Consider the following 24,137-nt stretch of genomic DNA (forward strand, 5'->3'; position numbering starts at 1 on the left):
TTCTGACGGCTTATTAATAGCAGTGTCCATCTATCCATATTCACCAAATTAAAGTTATATACATACATATGTCAAATACTGATGATCTTCAGGGCTTATAGGTCGATTTCCATCCATCAGACACTATTATGAAAAATAAAAGCTATGCAGAGCAGTAGTAGAAGTAATAATAGGGTACTAATAAAACACGAAAGGGTAGTAATAGTAATAGGGTAGTAATAAAACACAAGGTTAACCAAGTTTTCTAAAAGAAAAGAAAAGAGAAGTACCCAGAGGGGATTTCTGACCCAGGGCTTGTGTGCTGTGTGGTTGGTAATTTACACTTCTCTGGTGCCGTGATCTAACAGTCAATCATTAGTTTCAATGCCCTGGATCGACCCGGACGCTTTAGGAAACTGTTACATAACACACACGCCGGCCGAGGTGCTGCTGGCCGGCGCTCAGTCCGCCTTAAACTGGAAAAGAGTAACAAGTTTCCCTTGACTCCCCGCTTGTTTACGCCTGTGCTGTCACATGACTAACTCCATTTCCCAGAACCCCCTGGCGCGCAGGCGCAGAGCGCGTCGTCTGACAGTGGTAAACAGACGTCAGAAGGGAGTCTTCGCTTCGAGTCAAAACAAAACAAAACAAAACAAACAAAACAAAAAAGATACTGGATGTATGGCTGTTTGGAAATCCGCCATGTCAGGAAGTTGTACGAAACATACGACTAATTAAAAGCGGATACTTAAAGGAAATTATCGGAGCCTTTTTACGGACTTTTTCCAAGGATTTTTAAACTCTGAAATAGCTGGAGCTCAACCAGCTAGCGTTAGGTGGCTACCGTGGTGTTTTCAAAGTGCGGCGAGTGGAGCCGACAGGGCTGAGAGACGTCTGAACTTCACCCAACACGGAGCAAATCGCCTTGTGGTCGGATTGCCGAGGCCACGGGGCGAAGATCGGTCCAACTCCGGGCCGGGCCGAGGGGATTTTCTCCCCGCATCGAGCATCGTGCGCCGCGGCGGAGTGTCGAGAAACATGGCAGATGGTGACATGCGCCTGCCCACAATGTGGCGGAGCGTACAAACCTGAGCCAGAAAACCACGGACTTCTCCCCTACAGTTTCGCCTCTTCTCTCCGTTTTGTTAACTCGGACGTAATCAAACAGTTTGAAGCATTTCCCCCCCTCGCCGTTTTGCCGGGTCGGTGGCCTGAGTTTACTTTTGGTTGTTTAGTTTAAGCAGCTAATGCGCGTAGGCCGGAGAGACGGCGGCCAGCGCACCACCAGTACTGTTTTTATACTTTTCCACAGTTGGCGAACAAAACCGCTGCTCAGATAATCAGTCGTGGTACAGTTTTTACACGCGAAACTTGATGTAGTTTGGCTTTGAGGCTGTTTTTAACTCGTTTGTGGGGATATTTAAGTGGAAAGGGGTTAGTTTTTTAGCATGTGGAGACTCTAGACAGCACGTTGTTTACAAGTGGAGACGGGAGGCTCTCCTAAGAAGCTCTTTTGTAACAGTGACCCACTGCGGCAGCTAAGCTAATCCGTGCTTGTTGGCTTCATAGCTTTACAGTGGGGGGAAAAGGTATGTTTTAAAATCAAGAAAACGAATTGGGCTAATATATATTTGACGAGTACGGTACAAAAAATAGTTTTGTAACTTTTGAATTTGCGCGTAAATGATTGGATAATTTTTGAGAAGCATTTTCCCCCTCTCATTTGATTTTTAAATATTTTTTCCCCACACACCGGTTTAAAATCCATTAACATATTTAGATTGGGTGATTAAAAAAGGCGTGATTGTAATATATTTAGTTCAGTGATTTATCAGGTGAATCAAAAGTTGTAATAGTGTGGCTGTAATTTGCAGATCCAGATGTTTTGCTGTTCTCTCTCCACTTTGCCTCACTGTGTTTTTTTTTTTATTCAAACAAAGAAATTGTCATGCCAGCCCTCCTTTATTCTATGTAAATCGGAAGGTTTATGATAGTTACTATTAAGGAGATTATTTGGGTTCCCTAATCTCCAATCTCAGGATTAACTGAAGCTATTGGTGTATCCAGATTATTGTGTCTCTTTTCTACTATTTACCCCCCATAGTGGATGAAACATATTGTTTTTGTGTCAGGAAGTTAGTGGACTCACAACATTGGCACTGGCTCCGTCTGGATCCACTTTGCTTATTATTCCTTTTAACGTTAAATGTGTTAAGTGATACCAGTTTGTGTTTGGAGAGTCCAGTTTTGGGGTTTTTCACTCACCAGCCTCTCGCCATGGAGGAATCATCGGTACCCCCGATTGACCCAGATTTTGAGCCGCAGAGCAGACCTCGGTCGTGCACATGGCCCCTACCGAGACCCGACATCTCAGCTGTCAAAGCGGAGGGTGCAGACGGCTCGGAGTCCGCCGCCGGGACCCCGCCCGCCGACGAGGACAAGCAGGAGCCACAGCAAATCATATCCGAGCCTGAGAAAGTTGCGGCGTCCGAGGGCGGAGTCGTGGCCGGAGTGGGCGGCGCAACGCCCCGAAAAGGATCATCTAGGCGTAATGCATGGGGTAACCAGTCCTACGCTGATCTGATTAGTCAGGCGATAGAAAACTCGCCTGAGAAGCGCCTCACCTTGGCGCAGATCTATGACTGGATGGTGAAAACGGTGCCTTACTTCAAAGACAAAGGGGACAGCAACAGCTCTGCAGGGTGGAAGGTAAAGGAGAAGGGATGATGTCACTAAGGTCACAACTCTTCTGATATAAAACATCTCACTGTCACTACATCATGTTAGTTATTATGGGATAGAAGTAAAGAAAGTGAACAGAACCTTGCCCTTATGCATAATCCTGACTCTAATGTGAGGAAGGCAGCACTGTAAGTCATTGTTGTACCCATTCACAGCAACTTATCCTGTGAAATGATTAATTATAGCCATCTCATGCTTATTTTGTGATTGAATAGTTGAAGAGAACTTGTGCACTCCTCAATTATATTCACTAAGTTTGACTAGCTGTCATTAATTTGTTAATAACACAGTGTTGATGTGAAACCCATTTATAGTCTACATTGCCTTTTTTTCCTCACACTCTTTTCAGAATTCAATCCGCCACAATTTATCACTCCACAACAAGTTCCTGAGGGTTCATAACGAGTCTACTGGCAAGAGCTCATGGTGGATGCTCAACCCAGAGGGCGGCAAGACCGGGAAAGCCCCCCGCCGCCGGGCCGCCTCCATGGACAACAGCAGCAAACTGCTGAAGAGTCGGATGAGGGCCAAGCAGACCAAGAAGCAGGCGAGTGCAGCAGGCCTGGGGGGCGCTGGTGGGGCGCTGCAGGGTGACGGCAGCACAGGATCAGGAGGTGCAGACAGCCCTAACTCATCCCAGCAGTTTCCTAAATGGGGGGTCAACAGCAGCAGTCCCTCGTCCCGTGGCAGTCTGGATGACCCCGACATGTGGACCAGCTTCCGCCCACGAACAAGCTCAAACGCCAGTACGTTGAGTGGTCGTCTGTCGCCCATCGCAACCGGCCAGGAAGAGGAGGACGACCTGCCTGAGGAGGGGCTGCTGAGTAGCTACTCCACTGGCAGCTTGCCCCCCACCCTCACCGAAACCCTCATGGAGGAGTTGGATCTGATTGATGGGCTGACGCTGATGACTGGACAGCAAGGAGGGGCCAGTCCCAGCACGGCCCCCCCAGCACCCCCTACTCCGCTGCCCTCTGCCTCAACTCTGCTGCCCCGAGGTTCCAGCTTCCCCTCCTTCCGCCAGCTACAGCCATCCAACCTGCAGCCGCCCACACAGACCGGGACCCAGTCCTCCGTCTCGCAGTGTGGCCCCAACAACACCAAGCCGTCAAACTTCGGCAACTCTCTCTTCAACCCCATGTCCGGCTCAGGCTCCTGTGGGAGCGGCCACTATGGCACCCATGTACCCTCCAGCCTGGAGGCGCTGCTCACCTCTGACTCCCCTCCTCCCAGTGATGTCATGATGACCCAGGTGGACCCTCTCATGCCCAGTCCTGGAGGGGTGGGCTTGATGGGCCTGGGCACAGCTATGGTGGCCGGGAGGCCCAAACCTAACCAGCTGATGTTGGGTAAGGGGCTTGAGCCGAACACGGTGGCACCCATGGCGCTGCAGACGCAAATGCAGCCACCGCAGCAGCACCACCTTCACCACCAGCAGCAGCCACAGCAGCAGCAACAACAACAACAACAACCACAACATCAGCATCACTCTCAGATGGGGCTGGGGATGATCCTCTCAGGCATGACCCAGGACCCCCCACAACTCTCAACCATCAAAACCCAGCATACCCAGGTGCCAGCTGTGGGTCCTCCTCATCACGGGGGCTCCATCGCCTCAGCCAATCCCAGCGGGAACCTGCAGGGCATGGGCCAGTTCGGAGCTCCATCCTGCTTCCTACCCAGTCAAGACCGGCTGCCCACAGACCTGGATATAGACATGTTCACCGAAAACCTGGATTGTGACGTGGACTACATCATCAACAGTGACCTCATGGAAGACGGCATCGACTTCAACTTTGACCCCATACTGCCTGGAAGCCAAGGCTACACCGGCCCACCGGCCACCACACAAAGCTCTGCCCACAACTGGGTGCCCAGCTAAGTTCTCAGCGAACCAGGCAAAGTTAGCCAGGTACATTCATTATCCTCAGGCTCTCTCATCAGAAAAAAACAACAAACAAAGCATGCACAGCAGTACACAGGGAATAGGCCAAGCTGATTGTTATAGTCTGATTGTTATAGTCACTCTCAACTTTGCCAATTTAGTACATTATCTGGATTTATTATTTAGTCAACAATGACATTGTTGATTGCCTTTTGTCATTTTGTCTTGCAGGAACCGATCTCCAATCAAGATAACCTCACAAAACGACAGAAACGAACTAGATAAACTGGTGCATTCCTCCTCCCTACCGGCTGAAGATATATTTTCAAAGATTTCCGTTCCTGTTGGATTTTAAAGACAAAACCAGACCTCACCCACATCGTGTGCCAAGACATGCAGAAGACAGGGAGGGGACTTAGGCTACTCTACACAGTTTTCTCCTTTTTTTAACACTTGCAACTTTTTGGCTGCTGGCCCCATTTTTTCTTTATTTTAATCTTGACAGATGTTTTTGAGAAATGTGTGCCGAAATGTTTTAGAGTGAAAAGACAAATCACAGCTAAGAACTATTTGCTGCGAATTAATATTACAGTTAAGTTACACCAAAATAGCTTTAGGGTGGATATGGTACCTCTGCTCTTGATGGTATTGGAAGCCTCGATGGATTGTGCATTTTTGGACAAATGGCCAATTTTCCATCGAACTTCGATTTGTGAACTCTTCGCCTTGCATGAAATGCCAGGCCTTCAGAAAGCCGTCAAGATTAAGGTGTAAACTTTCCTCCTCTGCCCTGTCCCCGGTGGAGAGAACTTAAAAAAGGGGGCTGTTGAAAACATTTGTGGTATCGGCTTCTGACTTTGTCGTGACGTGGAGGATAAAGACTGTGGATGATACTGAGGTTGCAGATGCTTGATTGAACATTGGCTGCACATTTTGACCTTACGTGTACTTGGATGATTCATATGATTTCATTCTCCTTTAGAGTGAGAGAGAGGATACAAGTTAATGCATTTTTTTTCTCCAATGAAATTTGGTGATTGATTTAACAGTAAGTGGGTATGTGTTTGCAGTTTGGCATTTTTGACTTCAATCCAGTGTGTTTAAAGCGATAGGTAGATGTCAGTTAGAGGGACTTTATTTTTTAATCCCTGATGTGCAGTTAAACTAACAAAATGAAGAAATGTGATTTGTGAATTTACACACAGGGCATTCAAGGATGAACTTATTTGCCAACATGTGATTGGTTGGCCAAGTATTAATATTGTCTTAGACAGCAGTATGCCTCCACTGTTAAATGGTCCACCGGATGTGTTTCCATATTTTTTTTTTTCCTTGCAGCTTCTGTGCATTTTCAAAGCACTTAGCGTTTCCTGTCATGTGGCTCGCACACGGGGACCCGGAATAGGAGACTACATCCAAGTTAGGTTGTACCATTTCATTAAAAGAGAATTTTTTTTTTTTAAAGCAGAATACATGTTATGTACACATTGCACATAAACATGGCACGCTATGCAGATTTGTCAGGAGAACTAAATGAAATCTTGAAGGAAATTTAAAAATCACTTCTTGAAGGTTTTTGCTATTTAACGTTTTCCTGATAATTGTGGTGTCCCTTTAATTCAGGGGCACGGGGGCTTCATGTGAGAAAATCCTCTCACACATTACACTTTGTTATACAGTACTAACAGTCCTTTTCGAGAAATTAATACAATGTGTGAGAAGTAAAAAAAATATATATATTTGATTATAGTTTTAATATACAATTTAGATGGAGGTAATAAATGAAATAATACATATGAATATATTACTAATCAGAAGCAAAGGTTTTCTTTTTTTTTTTTTTACATTGGCGTAAGCAATTTCAGATCATTTTTAACGGTAATTTTCTATACTTTTATTTTTGTAAAGGATGAGATGCATGTAGATTTTTTACATAACCAAAGGAACACTAATATTTGCATGGCAGTTAGGGAGCGCTTGGGCCTGACACAGTATCTCGGTGTAGATAAGCTTTGCAAAACAAACAAACAAACAAACAAAAGATGCCTGTTTCGAGGAAATCTGACGTCGGAAGACACGGCTGATGAGGCAAAGTGCATCCATACTTGACCAGTTTGAACTTAGATTCCCTACAAGAACTGCCTCTTTAAGTGTTTTTTTTTTTTCCTTTTTCTTGTTTGCATAAATGAATCCAAGTAAAAATCAGCTTGAAATGTGGCGGCACAGAGCATCCCGTGTTCCCCGCCTGTCAACATGCCGAATTCTCATCTCAAATAATAATAATAATGAAAAAAAAAACAAACAAACTGAATGCAACAATTAACTCTCAGGGTCACTCAAAAGAGTAAACAACAGGAAAACAATTGTGTACAGGAGCAATCAAGATGATACTTGTGAGAGTAGCGAGAATATTTATTTTACTTTTATTTTCTGTGTTGAGACAGACTGGAAACCAGCACCCCGTCTCGTTCTGTTTTCCTGGAGACATTAACTCTTTAATTGTTGACGCAGAAGAGTTGATCCAAATTGGACTTCCATTTTTATAGCGAAAAGTGCAAGTGCGCTCTAGCACATTTCTATCAGTTACTAGCCTGTCCCTTGAGATTGATTGACTGCCAATATTGAACACTATAGCATGTCTCTCTGTAGCAAAACGGACTTCAAGTTTTAACCCCCCTCCTCCTTCCCGTTTTACTTAAATGTTGTGTTTTGTGTTAGCCTAAAGTTGGTATTTAATTATTGTTCATAAGTGGTGAAGGTCAGGTAAACTTTTTACTTTTTTTTTTTTTTTTCGTTTGTGGATCAGAATTTCAAACCGAAATGAATCCCTACAGTTATTAAACTTCTATATTCATCATTTCACTGTAGCTATATGAATATGTTAGCCTCTAATTTGTACAAAGCACTCTTTCCCAACTGTTTTTTTTTTCTTTTCTTTTTTCTGGTGCTAGATGTCATCTGTGGCATATCACATGTATGCCGTGAGGCAATTGGGTGCGTATTTGCATAGAAATCAGGGCCTTTTAAATCTGTATACAGCACAAGGGTCTTGATTTGGTATTAAGGTAATAGCACACAATCAATCCCTCTCTATTTTTATATATTATATAATCCCCAACCTTTTCACTTAAGGAGTAGATTTGGGAGAGAAATGAATGATCAGTTTGTTTCTTATCCCATGAAATCATGATAAGGAGATAATGATATAATCATTTTAGAATGTTTTATATGCAGAAAACCCCCAGTTTTTATATACTTTAGCTAAAGGCCGGCCATTTGGGATCGTTTCCTCCTTTTTTTGAGTATCAGCTGTTCCTATTAACGTCTGATAGGAAAGACTGCACCTTAAATTGGGAGTGGTGGTTGATTTAACATTGTGGATGGATGTGCATCACTGTAGTATTGGCCAGGCCAGGCCTTGATGTCTGCATAGCGCACTCTACTACTGCCTCCTAAGCAGGCAGCTGTGGTGTTATTCCCCTTGTATCTCCCCTTTATATAATTACAGCTGTCTTTATATTCTTTTTCCTCAGTTTCCTTCATCTTCTTATAAAGTAGCATTTAGTCACTGTATGTTTCTTATTTTGAAATTAAATTTGCCCCATTTGATACAGTATTTTAGTATTTTGGAAAGGGTTGTTTTCTACTTTTACTTTGAAAAGGGGTGGGGTTCAGGGAATGATGAGTTGTGCATAAGCCAATTATGTTTATTACTTTGAGTTATGTTGAGTTTTTTTTTCTTTCTTCTCCCCCAATCTTTCTTTACATATTGTAAAGTCAGCCAGAGATGACAGTAAACACAGTTCTGAACAGCAGAAATAAACTTAATCTGTTTAACCCATTTGGTCCCATTCATTGGTTTAAGTCACTGATTTGTACACTGTAGTCACATGAGTCATAAGCCTCTGAGAGTCACACCACATGCAGTTGGGTATGTCTGCCACTAGAGGGCGCTGTTGCTTCATGCATTGCTCACTGTGGACTTGGCATGCCACACCACATAGTAGGGGTGACAAATTAAAGGAGAAAACATGAAGTGGCTTCATAAGGTGCAGCCAGAACAGCTTCAGTGCTCCTCAGTACAGTTTCTCTGAGGGTCCGAACTCTACTGGAGGGAGTGAACACCGTTCTTCTAGAAGATTCTGTACACTCAGAGGGAAATTACTGTAGGGTTGCACTGCTTAGAGCCCTAACTACAAAAAGAAATGCACATTTGAGGGCAAACACCACTGGTGCAGAGATGTGGAAAAAAGTGATGTGGTCAGATGAGTCATCCATCACCATTTTCTGGACAAGTGGCCACCAAGAGAACCAAGTACCAAGTTATTCAGAGTGATCACCTTCATAATGTGATGAAACATTTCTGTCCTGATGGGAGTGTCGTCTCCTCCATAATGACGCTCATCACTGAACGGTTTGATGAGGATAAAAATGATGTAAATCAGATGCTGAGTCTTTATAGTCTGCAGATCTCAGCCCAGGTAGACACCTATGGGAGATTTTCAAGTGACATGTTAAGGCTCTCCACCACCATCATCAAAATGCCCGATCAGTGAATACCTTCTGGAAGGATGGTGCTCCATCCCTCCAGTAGACTCTCAGACTGTTCAGCAGCACTGAAGCTGCTCTGCTGTCTTGTGGTGGTCTATCGCTTCTCTGTGCCCCCCCCCCCACCTAATGTCACATTACATTTAACTTGCATCATTTGCTTTTACATGTGTATTTCTATCCAATAAAACTCCTTCTTTAAACATTTTGCTTTCTGATTTTCCCTCAAGAAGTACCATAATCCTGAGGTTTTAACAGGACAACTGCATTGTTTTGTGAAGCATAATTAAACACAGACAACAAAGGTTATTGATATAGCATCTTTATAGAAAACAATTCTTCACATTTCCAAAAAAACAAAACAAAACAATTTTTTTGTCTTTTTCTCACTTGTTCATATTTTTTTTTAAATTTATTGTCCATTCATTTATGTGGTAAATCTGAACAATTGTAACATCCATCTGTGTCAGAGGCTCTTGCTGAGTTGCTGGGGCTTGGTAAGAGGTGTCTGATAGAACCACAGGCATTCACAGCCGTGATGATGTTGAAAACGGTGTTGAACACCAAAAGAGGTCCATAGCACTTTGAAATGGTTCCCATCAGTGCAGGAAAGTCCCCACTTACTTTTGTTAGGAGGGTATGTTTCTTAGTCACCACCAGCGATGGCAGCTGCAACCAAAGCTCACATTCAGCCCACAGTAGTCACGTCCCTCCACTTCAGCAACACTCCAGTTTTAGCCTAAAGGCACCTGTGTTACAGCGCTTTTGCTTTTGTCGATATGCACTTCTATTTCTCTCTAAGTCCTGCGGTTCCTAACAGCTAACCCTAAAGAGTCTCCCACACCACTACATCTATCCAGGGTGCGGCACGACGAGCAGGACTTCGCTTCAAACCCAGAAACAAGAGAACAATCATAGTACGCTATAGTTTACAAAACTTTGTAGAAAAAAAAATAGTGACAGAGAGGAAAAATAAGATACAAGTGTTTTAAAAAAAACTAGCCTGCACATTGTTCTGCTTTCCAAACTGTACCATGGATGTGACTGGTAACTGGTTTTAACACAGCTGACCAAAAATAATAATAGTATGACAAAACAGATTTGAGCATTAATCTTTACTATTGAGTAACTGTGAACTCAACAGCACTTGCAGATCTACTTTGGGCATATTCTCACTCGTCCATGTGTCATAATTTTTGTGGTTGGCTGAGGTGTTCTTGACCTTTGGTCTGAGATAAAATCTCCTTCATTTGATCACTGCCAAAGCATGTCACTATATATTTATGATAAAAAAAAAAAAAAGAAATTGCTAATGGCTCAGCTTATTCTTCACTGTACAAAACAGTTCACCAACCACTGTGTGATTATTTTTTTTTTACTTTTGATTTTTAGATTGTGTGTTTTAAATAGCTTGGCAAACATGTTTGCCTGCCAAGTCTGTCTCTGTAGCACAAATACCAATAATTCCATTAGGAATACCCTCTTAATAATACACTCACAATGTGGGGTTTATAATTAGAGCCAAGCCTGAAAGTTGGGAGGACAAACAGCCTCAAGAAGCTGTGTTACACATCATACAGTGGACAAGAAAGGCAAAAGACACAGACACACACACACACACACACACACATACACACACACACACACACATACATACATACATACATACACACATACAGTGGGTCTCAATTTTTGCTAGAGCTACCTTGCATTATAAATATATAAAGTTAAAAAAAAAGTGCTTATTAAAAGAAACTATAGTGATGTGATAACTTCCAGCAGTGTCACTTTTCTGTTTGTTCTTGACCAGCACTAATATGAAATGTTAGGGATCTTTTAGAGGAAAACAACGACACCACCCACTTGAAGTTGTCCGCCAACACTGACTTGGATTGTCACAAAACAAAAAGGAAACAAAAAACAAAATTTGGCCAGCTCTCCCAATAACATTCATTCAACTTGTACAAAACCATTAATTTCTTTTAGAGGAACGCATAGCTGAATACAAAAAGGACTGGTGATCCATCAAACGAGAGTGCCGGCCACTGGTAACATATTGCTACGATGAAGCACTCTCTGCTTTTGTCACAGATTTAAGTTGGAACACAAAACAACAGGTACAAATTAAAAACAATTAAAATAATAATAATTGCACATAACCTTTGAGAGACGAAATGTTCGATATGAGGACATCACAAAGCCAGAATTTGAAGATCGGGGCCCATCCTTCCAGAAGGGGGATGGGGGAGAGAAAAATGGTTTCGCATACAGAGGTTTCACTCACTGCAGTGCCCGAGCCGCACTCTGACAGACGCACAAACCTGTTTGCTTTAAGAATTACAAGGGAACACATTCATGAGTCGTGGCTGCAAATGGATGATTCTCTGTATCCTTGTAAGTGCCTCTCTCCTCCCCGTTTCATTGTTTGCTGCTGAAAACAATTTAATCCTCATATCTCCAAACTTGGTCTCTCCGTACCGCTGGAGAGTTTGACTTTGTGTCGACTCCGAGCACTTAGGCAATCATGTACTGAGTGATGGCTCTCAGGGCATAGAGGAGCTCCGCCTGCAGCCGGGCCTCCATGATGAGTAGATTCACATGTATCTGAAGCAGAGAGAGGGAGACATTGTTCAGACAGAGCAGCAAAACAGGATTTTAAAAAGCTTAATAGATTTTGATTTAATGAATTATTTTAACAAAATACATAACACACAATATTGCATATAGGCAAATGCTGCAGTGTGTGCTGTATTATATGGAGGTGTCTTGGTGAAGGCTGTCTCACCCTCTCTGAAGGTTTGAGTGGGGCCCACGGCAGCGGACAGACTGAGGTCTTGGTAGCGTCTGGAAAGCAGGCCACTGCCTTGATGTAGAGCTTCAGATCTCTCTCCAGCAGCTGGTTGACTTCCCCATAATCATAATCATCATAGCTGCAACCACACCCACATGTATATACTGAGTAAATACAATTACTACAGACATTTCATCAGCAATGTGGAGAAGAAAAAAAAGGTTAACAGTGAACATGATGCCCTCAGAGGTTTACCAAATTTGACTCAACAGTGGCCGAGATACTGAGTGTGAACCTTGTGGACCTGTTGGCCTGGTGGTGGCGCTGTGGTGGCCAGTCAGGTTTATAGTCAAAATGTAAGACCCCAGAGCCAAAATCAACCATTCCCCCACATTTCAACCAAAATAGACCACCAGAAGCCAAAAAATCCCATGGGACTGTCGAAAGGATGTACACATGGACCCCAATCTTAGATCATGGGGGACACAATCAAAACACTGTTTCTAGCATGATGTTGTTTTTTGCTATTCTTTCCTTCCTTCAAGGAACACTTTGGGAATAAGAGTTTCTGTAATTATTTTATCCTCTGGAATTTACTGCCACAATTCTCTTGAGCAATTTTGTTTTTGAATTGATAAAAAATTAATTTCACTGCATAAAATGAATTAGCATGCCAGAATGTGTATGGCGTTGGTCTGGTGCGTTTGGTCCTACCGTATTCCTAGTACACAGTGGATGTAATTCCAGATAGCCCTCTTCAGATCGGCGCTGTGGGATGAGGGAAGGGTTGTGACGCTCCGGAATCGGTCATCCAGCAGGTGCCCGATGTCCGAATACAACCTGTTGACCAAGGAGAAGCCGTGGTCCTCCCAAGAATAGTCCTGCACAATAAATAATAAACACATTCTCAAAATGAACATCATGCAAGCCTATCCGTCAACACACAGTTCACTTCAGGGTCACTAAGTGAACTCAAGCCTATAAAATATTAAATGAAGCTATTACTTTAATAGGACTAGACTAGACTGTAGCACGAGAATATTTTGTAGCATCTTTTATCCACTCAAAGATAAAAAGGATATACAAATATTTGGATAACAGTAAAACATCTTTACATTAAATTCACTTTAATATGCTCTTTTTGCTCAAATAAGTCAAGGAAAACAAATAACTTGAACAAAGCCCAGAGTTTGGAGGAAATATAGCCACTCAACATCATTTGTAGTCTTCTCTTATAGAGGGTTTGAAGTGTGTGACAAATCACTTAAAATATGTCACATGTATGATTGTTTTGCTGGCTCTGGTTGGAGCTCCCTGTCACCAAATTTACATCTTTATTTGGTCATTACACACTGAAATTAATACAAGGAGGACCATCTCAGACGTCCTCTGACTTTAACACGGGTGCATTTTCAAAGATTACCGGGCATGGTAAGGTAAATTGGTAAATTCAACTACCAAATAATAGTTACGAAGATGGACCTGTTTTGCCAAATGGCTGAAAAGGAGTGACAGTTATTTGGCACTGGGTCGCAGTAATATTTACACTTTGTACTGATACAAGTACAGAAACATGTGCCTACCAAGAATTTCCAAATGACCTGTCCTCACCTGTACTCGAAACACTTGGAAGTGGTCCTCCTCCCGACGGGCAAACTCCTGATAGCAAAAGTCAGGGTCTGTGATAAAACGTGAGGGGTCTGCAAAGTACATCATCTCCTCCTCTTCCTCCATATCTAAAAAAGGGACGATGGAAAGGAAAGAGGAGAGGGCAGGCAGAATGCATCAATAAATTTAGGCTAGTTGATGAGTGATAATTACTCAAGTTTCACACCACGTGGAGTAAATTTAACTCTCAAGACAACGATCAGAATGTTGTGTGAATGTGTGTGGCAACATCCAAACAGCGCACGTATGTGTGTGTGTGTGCGTTCCTGTACTCGTCTGCCAAGTAGGTTACCTGTTTGCTGGAGTGTCTGGGACTGCAGGAGCCGCTCCCCTCTTTTCTCCCTCTCTTCCTGGGACTTCTGAATCTTTTCTTTCAGACACACCATGTCACAACTGGAGTCCAGAGACTATCGAGACAAACAGCAGACACAAAAGGTCTAATGAAGTAAAATTGGCTTGAAGTATGAAAAGCACCGATTATTTGTCATTTGTTCTATGAAATGTTGTCTAAAACAATTAAAAAATGTATTTCTCATATTTCCCTCTGATACCTACACAAAGAAGCCTAATAAATCAAAGTGAAACTAGTTTTGAATATATTTTAATACAGGGAAACATGGATGCTTGTATAAATGAACTGTCTATTTCACAGTATGAAATTAATATTCTAAAGCAAAATCCATGTTAAATGTTAAATCCATGCTAAACGTCAAGGTAAAAGGTTTTTTTAGTACAAAGACAAAATAGGGGTAGTTTTGTTCAATGATGAAAATAACCTTCAAAACCAATATCTGAATGTAAAAGATGCCAAAGTTAAACAGCACCACCACCTCCAAAAAAAAATTAAAAATTACAAATATTATTGGTTGAAATGTATACATTTCCTGTTATAAAACTTTTATAAGATTTCTGTGAGTAGATTTGTGAAAATAAATGGAGGCAAGAGTGGAGAGATACTTCTGTAACACACTGCATTGTGCTCTGTGAGTCTCTGGTGCTTTAATTTATATGAAATAAAAGCCTGATTTGTTACCCGTCGTCGTGTCATGTGCTCTGAGGGAGTGGCGAGGGACAGAGGCACATTGGCATTGCCGTTGGCAGCATCAAAGGGGCAGAAGGTCGGTGGTGTGCCGTTGGGAGATTTGGGGAGAGGGACAGAGTCGGTGTCTGTGCCGCAGCCAAACACAAAGCTACACAGGGAGTGGCAGTGAGCCAAGAGCACGACCGCCTGCACCAGCTCAGCCAGTGACCAGCACTGCTCTCCTGTCTTCAGCAACGTCTGGAGGGACAACAGATAAGAGCTCAGCTCAGTCAGACAGCTCTCCTGACAAGCACGCAAACACCATGGATAGGATTTCGGTTATTGATACGGGCAACCTAAACTTCATGCTGCCTTATGATGATTTACGATGTTAAGCGTGTCTCGTCTGCATGTTGTTCTGGCGCTGGGCTGTACCTGGATGTGTGAGCAGGCAGTGAGCCAGGGTTGGTGGGCCAGCACCTTGTTGATGTGGTCAAGCAGGCGAAGGCGAGGAGGAGCTGCCTCCAGACCCTGCAACCACAGTGGGTCCCCCCCTACCCTCAGGAATTGGGCTGAGTGGAGAGACACTAGGTAGCTGCAGTGATGCCGTGCTGCAGCCTGGAAAGAGGAGAAGATGAGGATAAGGAAAAGGCAAACTGAGAGCAACAAGAGCATGTTATTCTTTAATTTTCCTGTAATATTCTATTGATCCCTGAAGTAGAAATTCATCCTCTGCCCCGCCTCCCTAAGATGGTCAAAAAAACGGGTCAGTTAAAGAAAAACATCTCGTGGCTCCTGGGGATTCAGTGAATGCTTGTTGCCATAGCAGACCAAAGAACTGTTTCCAAAACCACAACAGTCCTCAACTGCACTTAAATTATGTGTCACTGACCATGATGGCGATGTAATGGCGGTATGGCAGTGGTAGGGGGCCATCCATGTGCAGGATGTAGTGCTGTGTGCGCAGGAAGCTCTCCAAGTACTGAGGGTGAGAGGCCATCTGCTGGGACACGGCGTCCACGCTCCCCCTGCTGACCAGAGCCTTCATGAACAACAGTGACACTCGCTCCTTCTCAGTGTTCACCATCACCTGTGCAAAAAGCAAGGACAAAGGAGGAGGAAACCGTTGGTTTATGAGGACATAAAAAACACTGTTGTTTTGCAGGCAGCTCATTCGTTACTGTGATCATGTTTGTAATGCTGAAGCAGTAGCCAATGGCATCATGAAAGCACCAGTGATTACGTTAAATTAATATCAAGGATGTTGTGGGTCGCATTCAACTACTGAAAACATGCTGTCTAAAACGGCTTTCTTCAAAAAGAAAGCCTTTCTTCAAAATACTGTACAATCAAGAATGAAAAGCTTGAAATTCTTTCAGACTGTAGGGCTATGCAATATATCAGTATTATACTGATATTGTGACAAGAGATTAGGTATTGTCTTGGATTTAAGATAATATCTGTAATATCTGGCATAACTGATGTCTATTCCTGGTTTTTAAGACTTCATTTAAGTAAAGGGATGCAATTTTCTGAACCTGCTAGACTGTTTCAACTGTTCCATTATTTGTTATTTATCAAAAATCTCCCTTGTGTATATATCCTATGAAAGCACTAAAAGTCATCCCTTCACCACTGGCACAATATTGATATTGAGGTGTTCAAAGATATTATGAGACTGGATTTTGTTCATATCTCCCAGCTCTATAAAATGGAAAACAAACACACAGCCATTCTTTATGAGAGTTATCAGAAGCATGTTTGGCCCTGAGGTGTTAATGCTGCTGCAATGCAGGACAACTGGTAGCCTTCAGTGTCCACTCCATGTGTTGACAGGCTGCGACTGGACTTTGGATTAGAGCTGTGTTATACACCTTAAATCAAGTCTGAGGCAGCACGGTCTCAGGGAAACAGCAGCCGCGATGCTGTAATAACTGCGCCACTGGCAAGTGGGTGCATTCCTCACATTATTCTCTCTGCAAACACAACAAGCAAACAAGCTAACTCTGCAGGGAGCTCACACAGACTCTGACTCATGGTGGCTTCAGCAATGTCAGATCTGATGAGCTCATATGAATGATAGGTGCAGATAGATGACAAGCTAACATGTAGAGCACATAATGATTTAAATGTCTATGTAACAAAAGTGGATGCTGCAAATGAAAACAATAAACTGCCTTCTATCTAGTTGAAAACGGGAAAAAATACGCAAATTCCTCATTTCAAAGGGGATTTACATGATGGGAAGAACCACAGATGAAGGAACTGATCTGAAAGTATTGCTTAGGAGGCCTTGCAGAGGGAAGCTCCACAGCAGCAAAGGAGTGAGGAGACCAAACACACAAACAGAGGAACGACTGGGCCGTGGAGTCTGAGGCCAAGAGAAACAGACCCATGCAGAGAGGGAAGCTGGACTGCCCTCATAGGCAAAGCCATTTATTACTTCTCTCGCCCTCATACAATGGCCCCTAGGAAAAGGTGTTTGGGAGTGCAGCCACGGGTGAGGACCCAGTTCTCCCGTGTGTGAAATCTGAATCCACAGCCCGCCTAAAGCCAAATGATTCACTGCAGCTCAGGCTATATAACTGCTGGCAGAGGTTTTTCCTTTTAGCAACATGAATTGCTATCTAGGATTATTACGGGCCTTTCATATCAGAGGCACTTCAACTTATGTCATGGATGGTTGCGGCAAATGGCGACTGGCAGAGCTTGTTACTTAATTTTAGCCCCGTGCAGCTCTTTGGCATTCAGCACCATGTTTATCTGGCTGGTAGCTCCATGTGGTATTTCACTTCTCCCTGCAGCAAATGAGAACTTCCTCCCAATCCTGCAGGAGGCTCCAATTCCTGACTTATATAGCACTCAAGCTGAGATGTTAAAGGCTCGAGACGGATCACATAACACATGATTTTGAGAACAATATACTAGAAGTCTAGCAATTCTCTCACTTTAATTTCAACGTCAGTTATACAAAGTAACGTATAAGAGTCTGAAAAGAGAGGGCGAAAAAAGGGTGGGAGAAGGGCATTAGCATTGAACCAAACCTGCTCAGACCCTGACCCACTTTTCTCTGTCAGTGAACATGGGAATTGGTCTGGATAGGACCTCGAGCACACAGGTGCCTGCCAGTCAAAGAGCTATTGACATTGGTGCATTCACACAAGTATCTGTCTGCAAAAACAAGTGCTGGTGAACAGCAGGGAGCCTCATGATCTAGTTACTCAAATGGCGTTATAGTAAACATATTTAGGCTGTGTGCAAAAGAATAAGGAGGAGAAAATCCAGTCTAAAACACATTAACATTTTTAAAAATTATTTATTTTGCAATAACTGTCTTTGCTGTTTCAGTGTATAAGTGTTTTTAGCCATGCCACATAAGTGTGCCAGTTCTAGATCTCTGGATGTAATGGACTAAGAGAGTGACTGCTCAAATTTGCATACTGCATGTTTTTGACAAAGCTGCAGTATGCGATTTTGAGCAGTAGGTAGTGCCATCAGTACAAAAGCTGTAAACACACAAACCGTACACACACACACACACACACAGCATGATGTACGTTCTACTGAGCCAGTGTTAGTTGTCAGCCACTGGTTGAAAAACCTAAAGTGAAGAAAACGAAAGTGTTTTTTTATGATGTAAATTGTAGATTTATCTCTCATAAGGCTTTCGTTGAATTACTCTGTCTCTGAACATCAGTTTGCAGTGAAATGGCACACTCTGCTACAAGGTAAGCTCCGAATGAACTGTTTGTAACACTGCATCACTGACTTTGGAGGCTTTTTGTTCTTTTTTTTTTTTAGGAGGGTTTTTAATTGAGGGATTTGAACTTAGCTACACACAGCATATGTTGCTTACCTGAACGACAAACATAAAATCCGGTCATTACTTCCATAAATGTGGTAAGTTTCCTATGATAATATTAGTCCAGACTGAGAGAACAAGTCTGGGCCTTCAACAGCTTGAAATGAGTATGTGTTAGCCTTCTAACACCAGAGTCGTTGCCCCACAAAGCTGGCATCAGCTTAGCTCAGAGTGTGTTGGGGAGCCCAGGGAAGGGGATTTAGCCCCTAACAAATCAAAGCAGCCGGACAGGCTTGGCTATTTTCAGAGCTCAAAATACAACAGTAACTGATGTAAATTAACAACACTTGTGAACCCCAGTGCTGTGGGGGAAGTCATTTTCACATTTGAACATGCAACTTATTACATTTCGCACCTAATTATGAGTAGCACAGCTTGCATGACGTCCACTTAGTCTTGTACCATAAGTAAAACTGCAAAGTGATGCTGTGCAGTTTCAATGGAGCTTACTGGGAGAAAAAAGCGAGTTCTCTTCCTCTATGGTGGATTTCTTCCTATATGCTTATTTAACATTGCTGCAAACAGCAGTGTTTGCAGCAATGTTTCTATTTCTCCCTCCATAAATTGCACTGCAGCTATGCTGAGAGTATCTCTCAATGGCATAACAGGATTCAAATTTGTTTTGTTTGCTGCAGAATAGCAAAAACTATACCTTAAAATGAAAAAACACTACTAGAAATACAATGAAAATTTCCAGTCCTTGTTTTTAAACTTGGATTGGACTGAGATTTTTAGGCTTGATTTTTCAATACACACTTTACACTTTATAGAGCCAGTACCTTTTTATTCAGTCACCCATAGCTTGTCTGTTCACTTTGGCGGCATCACAAGGGGGTGAGGCAGATATAGATATATTACAAATAATGGCCATTATGGTTTACTAAAATGCTTTTGGCACATGGTAGCATTACATATTGACTGGCAAAAGCCTCCAGCTTCATGCATCATGGCACCAGAAATGAATACAAAACAAGAAGTTGTTGGCAGTATATTAATTTACCTAGACAGGCAGCCCAAATATTAACATTTTTTGGGGAAACACTGTAAAATCCTTCAGTGCGAAAACATAAGGGTTGACAGTTTCTTATGAAAGACAGAACAATATCCCACTGTAGCCATGATGCAAGCTGATCATGGTGGGTCAGGGCGGGCAACCGGATGGTGATTCAAGCTCATATTTTGGTAAGCATCCTTCCTGCTGGAGTGTCCAGGAGCAAGGCCATGATTCATGAACTGTGTCGGCAGCTGACTCTGCACTCTGACCTCCCAGTGGAAGTAAGCAAGTGACAGAAATTACTTTACAGGGGTCACAAAGCAACACTTCATTCTCATCATCAGGCCTATTAAAGCTTGATAGGCATCCTTGAGGATCCCCATGTCCTACTGGGGTGCTGCATGTGATTCCACTGCCCACTCCCCTGTAAATATATCAGCTTTCACTGGGGCTGCAGAGCCAGATAGCACACCGACTGATTTCACAATTCAGAAAACAATGCATCCAGTAGAAATGTAGAGACAAACAAAAAACACAGCAAATGTCTACAAGACAGAATTTACAACCACAATTTAACTGACAAATCACTATAGGCCCTACAGTAATATTTAGCCCTAAGCTTTGAGAGGAGCAGTAAAATCAGTCACAGCACCTTCATGTGTACGGTCCATGGAGACAGAATTTGCCGCAGTGTGAATGTCTCGCCATCAAATTAAAAAAAAGAAAAAAAAAAAAGGTGTTTTTGTCTCAGCTCATAAACATGTCTGGACACAGTCTAAAGAAAAAGTTATATTGAAACAGGAACTACAGTTCCTCTGAGCATTGTCACAGCCGGAAATGACACATCCTACAGTTTTCACCGAGTCTGCTGACGGCTTAACACTACAACTAAAATCAAAAGCCAGACAAACCTACTGTTCAAATTGAGACTTTTTTTTCACAGCTTATGTCTACTATGGATTTTCAAAATTTTCACACTCACAATATTCTGTTATTCAGTGACTGTATCTGAAACATGTAAAATGAACCATCAATATAAAAGTAAAATGCAGCCAATTACAAACATTTATGCCTATTACACACTGTTAAAGAGAATGTTTCACAACAACTAGTCAAAGGGTATAGATAATTTACACCAGTGGAGTAAGGGTGACCACCCAGCTACGCAGCTGTTATTTCTGCACCCTGAGCACAGGCTCCAACAGCTGCACAAAACACACCTTCTCATAAGGCTATACACATTATTTACCCACGTGAGGGGAAAAAAAAAACTTGGTGACAAAGGTGTGTGGATATATAAAATAAAATCAACCTGTCATTATAATTTTAGGTATCTCTGTATGGTATTATGAGGCATACGGCAGGCTCAGACATAAATAGAAATGCACATGTTCTGTCAGAACACAGGCATATTAAGGCCTTGTATGAACAACTTGCTAAATAAATGACATAGGTACTGATATTGAGAGGGAACAATTGCTCTTGTTAAAAAGGCTAGAGGATGACAAAGAGAGATAGCGATATTTATATTGAAGCACTTCTGTATTCAAATCACAAGATAAATTCAAACTTGTGGCCTGTAGAGAAAAAAAAAAAATCACAGGTGCAGATCATTTGACATTCAAAAATCACACACACACACACACACACACACACACACACACACACACACACAAAAAAACCTCCCTTCACAACACACAAGAGGTCATTTGTTTATTGATCAGAGCAAAATCCGAGGCAGAAATGACATGAAAAACAGGAGTGACATCACTGAAGGGAGGAAAGGTAAAGGAAGACAAAGAGAGGCTTTGATAACAGGCTGACAAACAAGACTGCAGCACTGTATGCACAAGAACATGAACAGAAGGGTGCATGACCAAGACAGAACAAAGAAGTGGAAAATGATGCCAGCAGTCTTCCAAGGGTAAATGTGTCAGCGGGAGATATTGGGGAGGGGGGCAGGCGGTGGGCTGCAGATACAGGAGAAGGACATTCAATCTGCATTCCAACTGAGCCTGAAGGGGTCTGTCCTGATCATGCGCCAGTGTCCTGACGGCATTAACTAACTCATCCCCCCTTCAGCACCGGAAACACAAGCAGCCAGGCCTGTTTTTGGCTGTGCAACCTGAACTCAGGGAGTAGCGCAAAACAACCAGCTGCAGCCCAAAGAAAGGAGAGGGAGGGAGGAGGGAGCTGCTGGGTAGGACAGGAGAAACAACCAAGACAAACAAAACACTCAGTTGCATGATGAAGAAAGCAGGGCAAGCCCAACATGAATGATGAATCTGTCTGTCAAAACACAGCATTCAGGTAGAGCAAGGTGATGCAGGGTACGGCAGACCTTTGCCAGTGCATCAGAATAACAGAATAATTTATCCCGTGCCCTCTTCATGAATAGGCCAAAGACATGTATGTTAATGTAATGTGCTAAAAAATTCCAGTGCTTGCATGCCTGCAATGAAACAGTTTTGTTTCTTTTAAGAAATAGAGATTAGGGAAGCGAATGTTTTAAGTAGGCGTAAAGTCAAACTTTCGTTTTCATTTGTGTGGCCAGTTGTCTAAATACAAGCCAGCATCGATAGTTAACCCCAGTAACGGTAAATTTCTCTTTTCTACCTTCGTGCTCTTCCTACATTTTCATATCACAAATAGATAACAAGGGGGTGGCTGCTCCTCCAACTAACAGCCTGATCCAAATGTGGTCTGTGATACTTGCTACATGTTGATTGAATAAAACTGAAGGTACTGGAGATAAACAGCAGGCCCTGAGCAGCTGTGCACAGTAGAACTCAAATTGGGCATGAAACAACAGTCAAAAGATGTGAATCCCTGGCTGCTCACATTCCTTCCTCTGTTGTTCCATTTCTGGATGCTAAGCTGCAGCAAACATGTCTTTGACGTGCACTGAGAACAGCGCCCCCTTTCTGTTGCAGAAGCAAGAGCACTACAGAGGAGAAAAACAACTTTGATTGGCAGTTCAGTTCACCCAACATAACAGCACAATAAAGTCGTCTACATAAAGGAGGCAGAAAAAAACGAACATCAATCCTCATTGGGCGATTTATCAAAAACATTTTCATGGCTGTATCCTCTAGGCCAGTCATAAAATAATATCCAGTGTCAAAAATGGCACTGCATTACTTCACAGCCATACAGGCAATTTCTCCCCCTGTGTAAATGTTCAGATGATGTCATCCTCACTTATCGCCTTCTCCAACACTGCAAGTCATTTAACATTAACTGTACATTTCAGCGGGGCTATTTAGCCAAATGGAATCGACATAAAAGTTATAAATGAATACACAACGCAGCACAGTGGACTTGTGGAAAAACATCCTTGGTGAAAAATCCAAAGATAAATCTTTTGGATGTTGTGTGCTCATGCAGCGATTGTGATGGTGATGTTACAGCTCACAGCGAATAATCAAACACACGTACGATTTCATCTCACAGCAAAATGCACATTTAAACCCAGATAGGCACATTGGCGTAGGTGCTGCGTGCGTTATATGACAAATGAATTGTCGGGCATGGAAACTCTGTTAACGCTGAGCAACATATCAGTTCCTAGCCATGCATGAAGCTGTAAAATAATGTCTTTAGCATATGAAAGCTATGCTAACTGTGGCAGGACACTACTGGCTGATTGGATAGATAAACCGTTAGCTAAGTTAGCTCAGTTAGAAGTTCGCCACGGCTAGCCTGCCACTGTTAAACGTTAACACCACTAGTTAGCACTATGTGAAAAGTTGAAAGAAAATAACAGGCTCTCTATATTTTATTGCACTCGTTGTTAGCCGACCAAACAATTGGATGAAAGCGGGCAAAAAACCTAAGTATGAGAGCTGGTTAAGTGGCAAGTGAACCATTGTGAGGGAAACTAAAAATCCCCTCGGCAAATGAATGAACGTTAGGACTTCAGTTAGAGAATGAAGCTAACCTCGGTAGCCGCTAGCCTCGATTAATTAACGTTACGTGAAAAACCCAACTGACGTGAACGTTATTTGACGTTTGCGTTCGTCTTACCTGTTTTTGGACTCGCTGGCATTGGGTTCTAAGGGGGTATTCCATTTTATTCGTACAGATGATCATTTTCCAAAAAGTACGCTAGTGCATGGATGCGGCTCTGTCTTTCTTGGTACCTTCCAAGCTAGCTAACAAAAGGCGAGAAGGCTGCCACAGCGGTGCGGAGCTGAGAGCTGCTCTGAGCGGCCAGCAGCAGCGCTCATAGGAGAAAAGCTGCCAGGCTCGCTGACAGCTCCAGTAACAGTGCGGCCAATCAGAGCGCAGGGGGGCGGGGCCAGCCCACAGACAGGGTTATCCAAATGCAAATGAACATCTGCAAACAACAGGCTCAGAGGCAAAAACAGGCCAGGGCACAGCCACTCAGGCTACCAAACTCTCAGAAAATTTACTTTTTCTGGGACAATTTGTCTAAAAATAAATAAATAAATAAAATACCAAATTCTTGCACGGTCTACTTTATGGTGGCTGAACTGTTTTACAGTGTTTCCAAGTGAATTTAATTGCAAAATTCAAGCCCGACAGATTGTCCTAGACTATCCCTTGCTCTGCAGTCACTTCTCCTTGCAGACAACCCCTTCACATATTGGTTTCATCCAAGTTTCGTAAGATTAAAAACTGCTA

General features: G+C 42.7%; 2 protein-coding genes across 2 annotated transcripts; one reads left to right on the plus strand and one right to left on the minus strand.

The window, feature by feature from the left end:
• Nucleotides 1–571: 571 nt before the first annotated feature.
• Nucleotides 572–8,447, plus strand: foxo4 (forkhead box O4). Its single transcript, XM_030062044.1, has 3 exons — nt 572–2,688; nt 3,071–4,633; nt 4,838–8,447. The coding sequence occupies exons 1-2, from the start codon at nt 2,257–2,259 to the stop codon at nt 4,601–4,603; spliced, it is 1,965 nt and encodes a 654-aa protein (XP_029917904.1). The 5' UTR covers nt 572–2,256; the 3' UTR covers nt 4,604–4,633; nt 4,838–8,447.
• A 1,013-nt stretch (nt 8,448–9,460) lies between these two features.
• sesn4 (sestrin 4) lies at nt 9,461–23,710 on the minus strand. The gene is made up of 9 exons (XM_030062045.1): nt 23,517–23,710; nt 15,527–15,724; nt 15,070–15,252; nt 14,647–14,892; nt 13,906–14,020; nt 13,557–13,681; nt 12,660–12,826; nt 11,940–12,084; nt 9,461–11,758 (listed from the first exon to the last, which is right to left on the minus strand). The coding sequence occupies exons 1-9, from the start codon at nt 23,580–23,582 to the stop codon at nt 11,669–11,671; spliced, it is 1,335 nt and encodes a 444-aa protein (XP_029917905.1). The 5' UTR covers nt 23,583–23,710; the 3' UTR covers nt 9,461–11,668.
• Nucleotides 23,711–24,137: the final 427 nt, after the last annotated feature.

The sequence above is a fragment of the Myripristis murdjan genome, chromosome 10 (assembly GCF_902150065.1).
Source record: "Myripristis murdjan chromosome 10, fMyrMur1.1, whole genome shotgun sequence".
NCBI classification, from domain to species: Eukaryota; Metazoa; Chordata; class Actinopteri; order Holocentriformes; family Holocentridae; genus Myripristis; species Myripristis murdjan.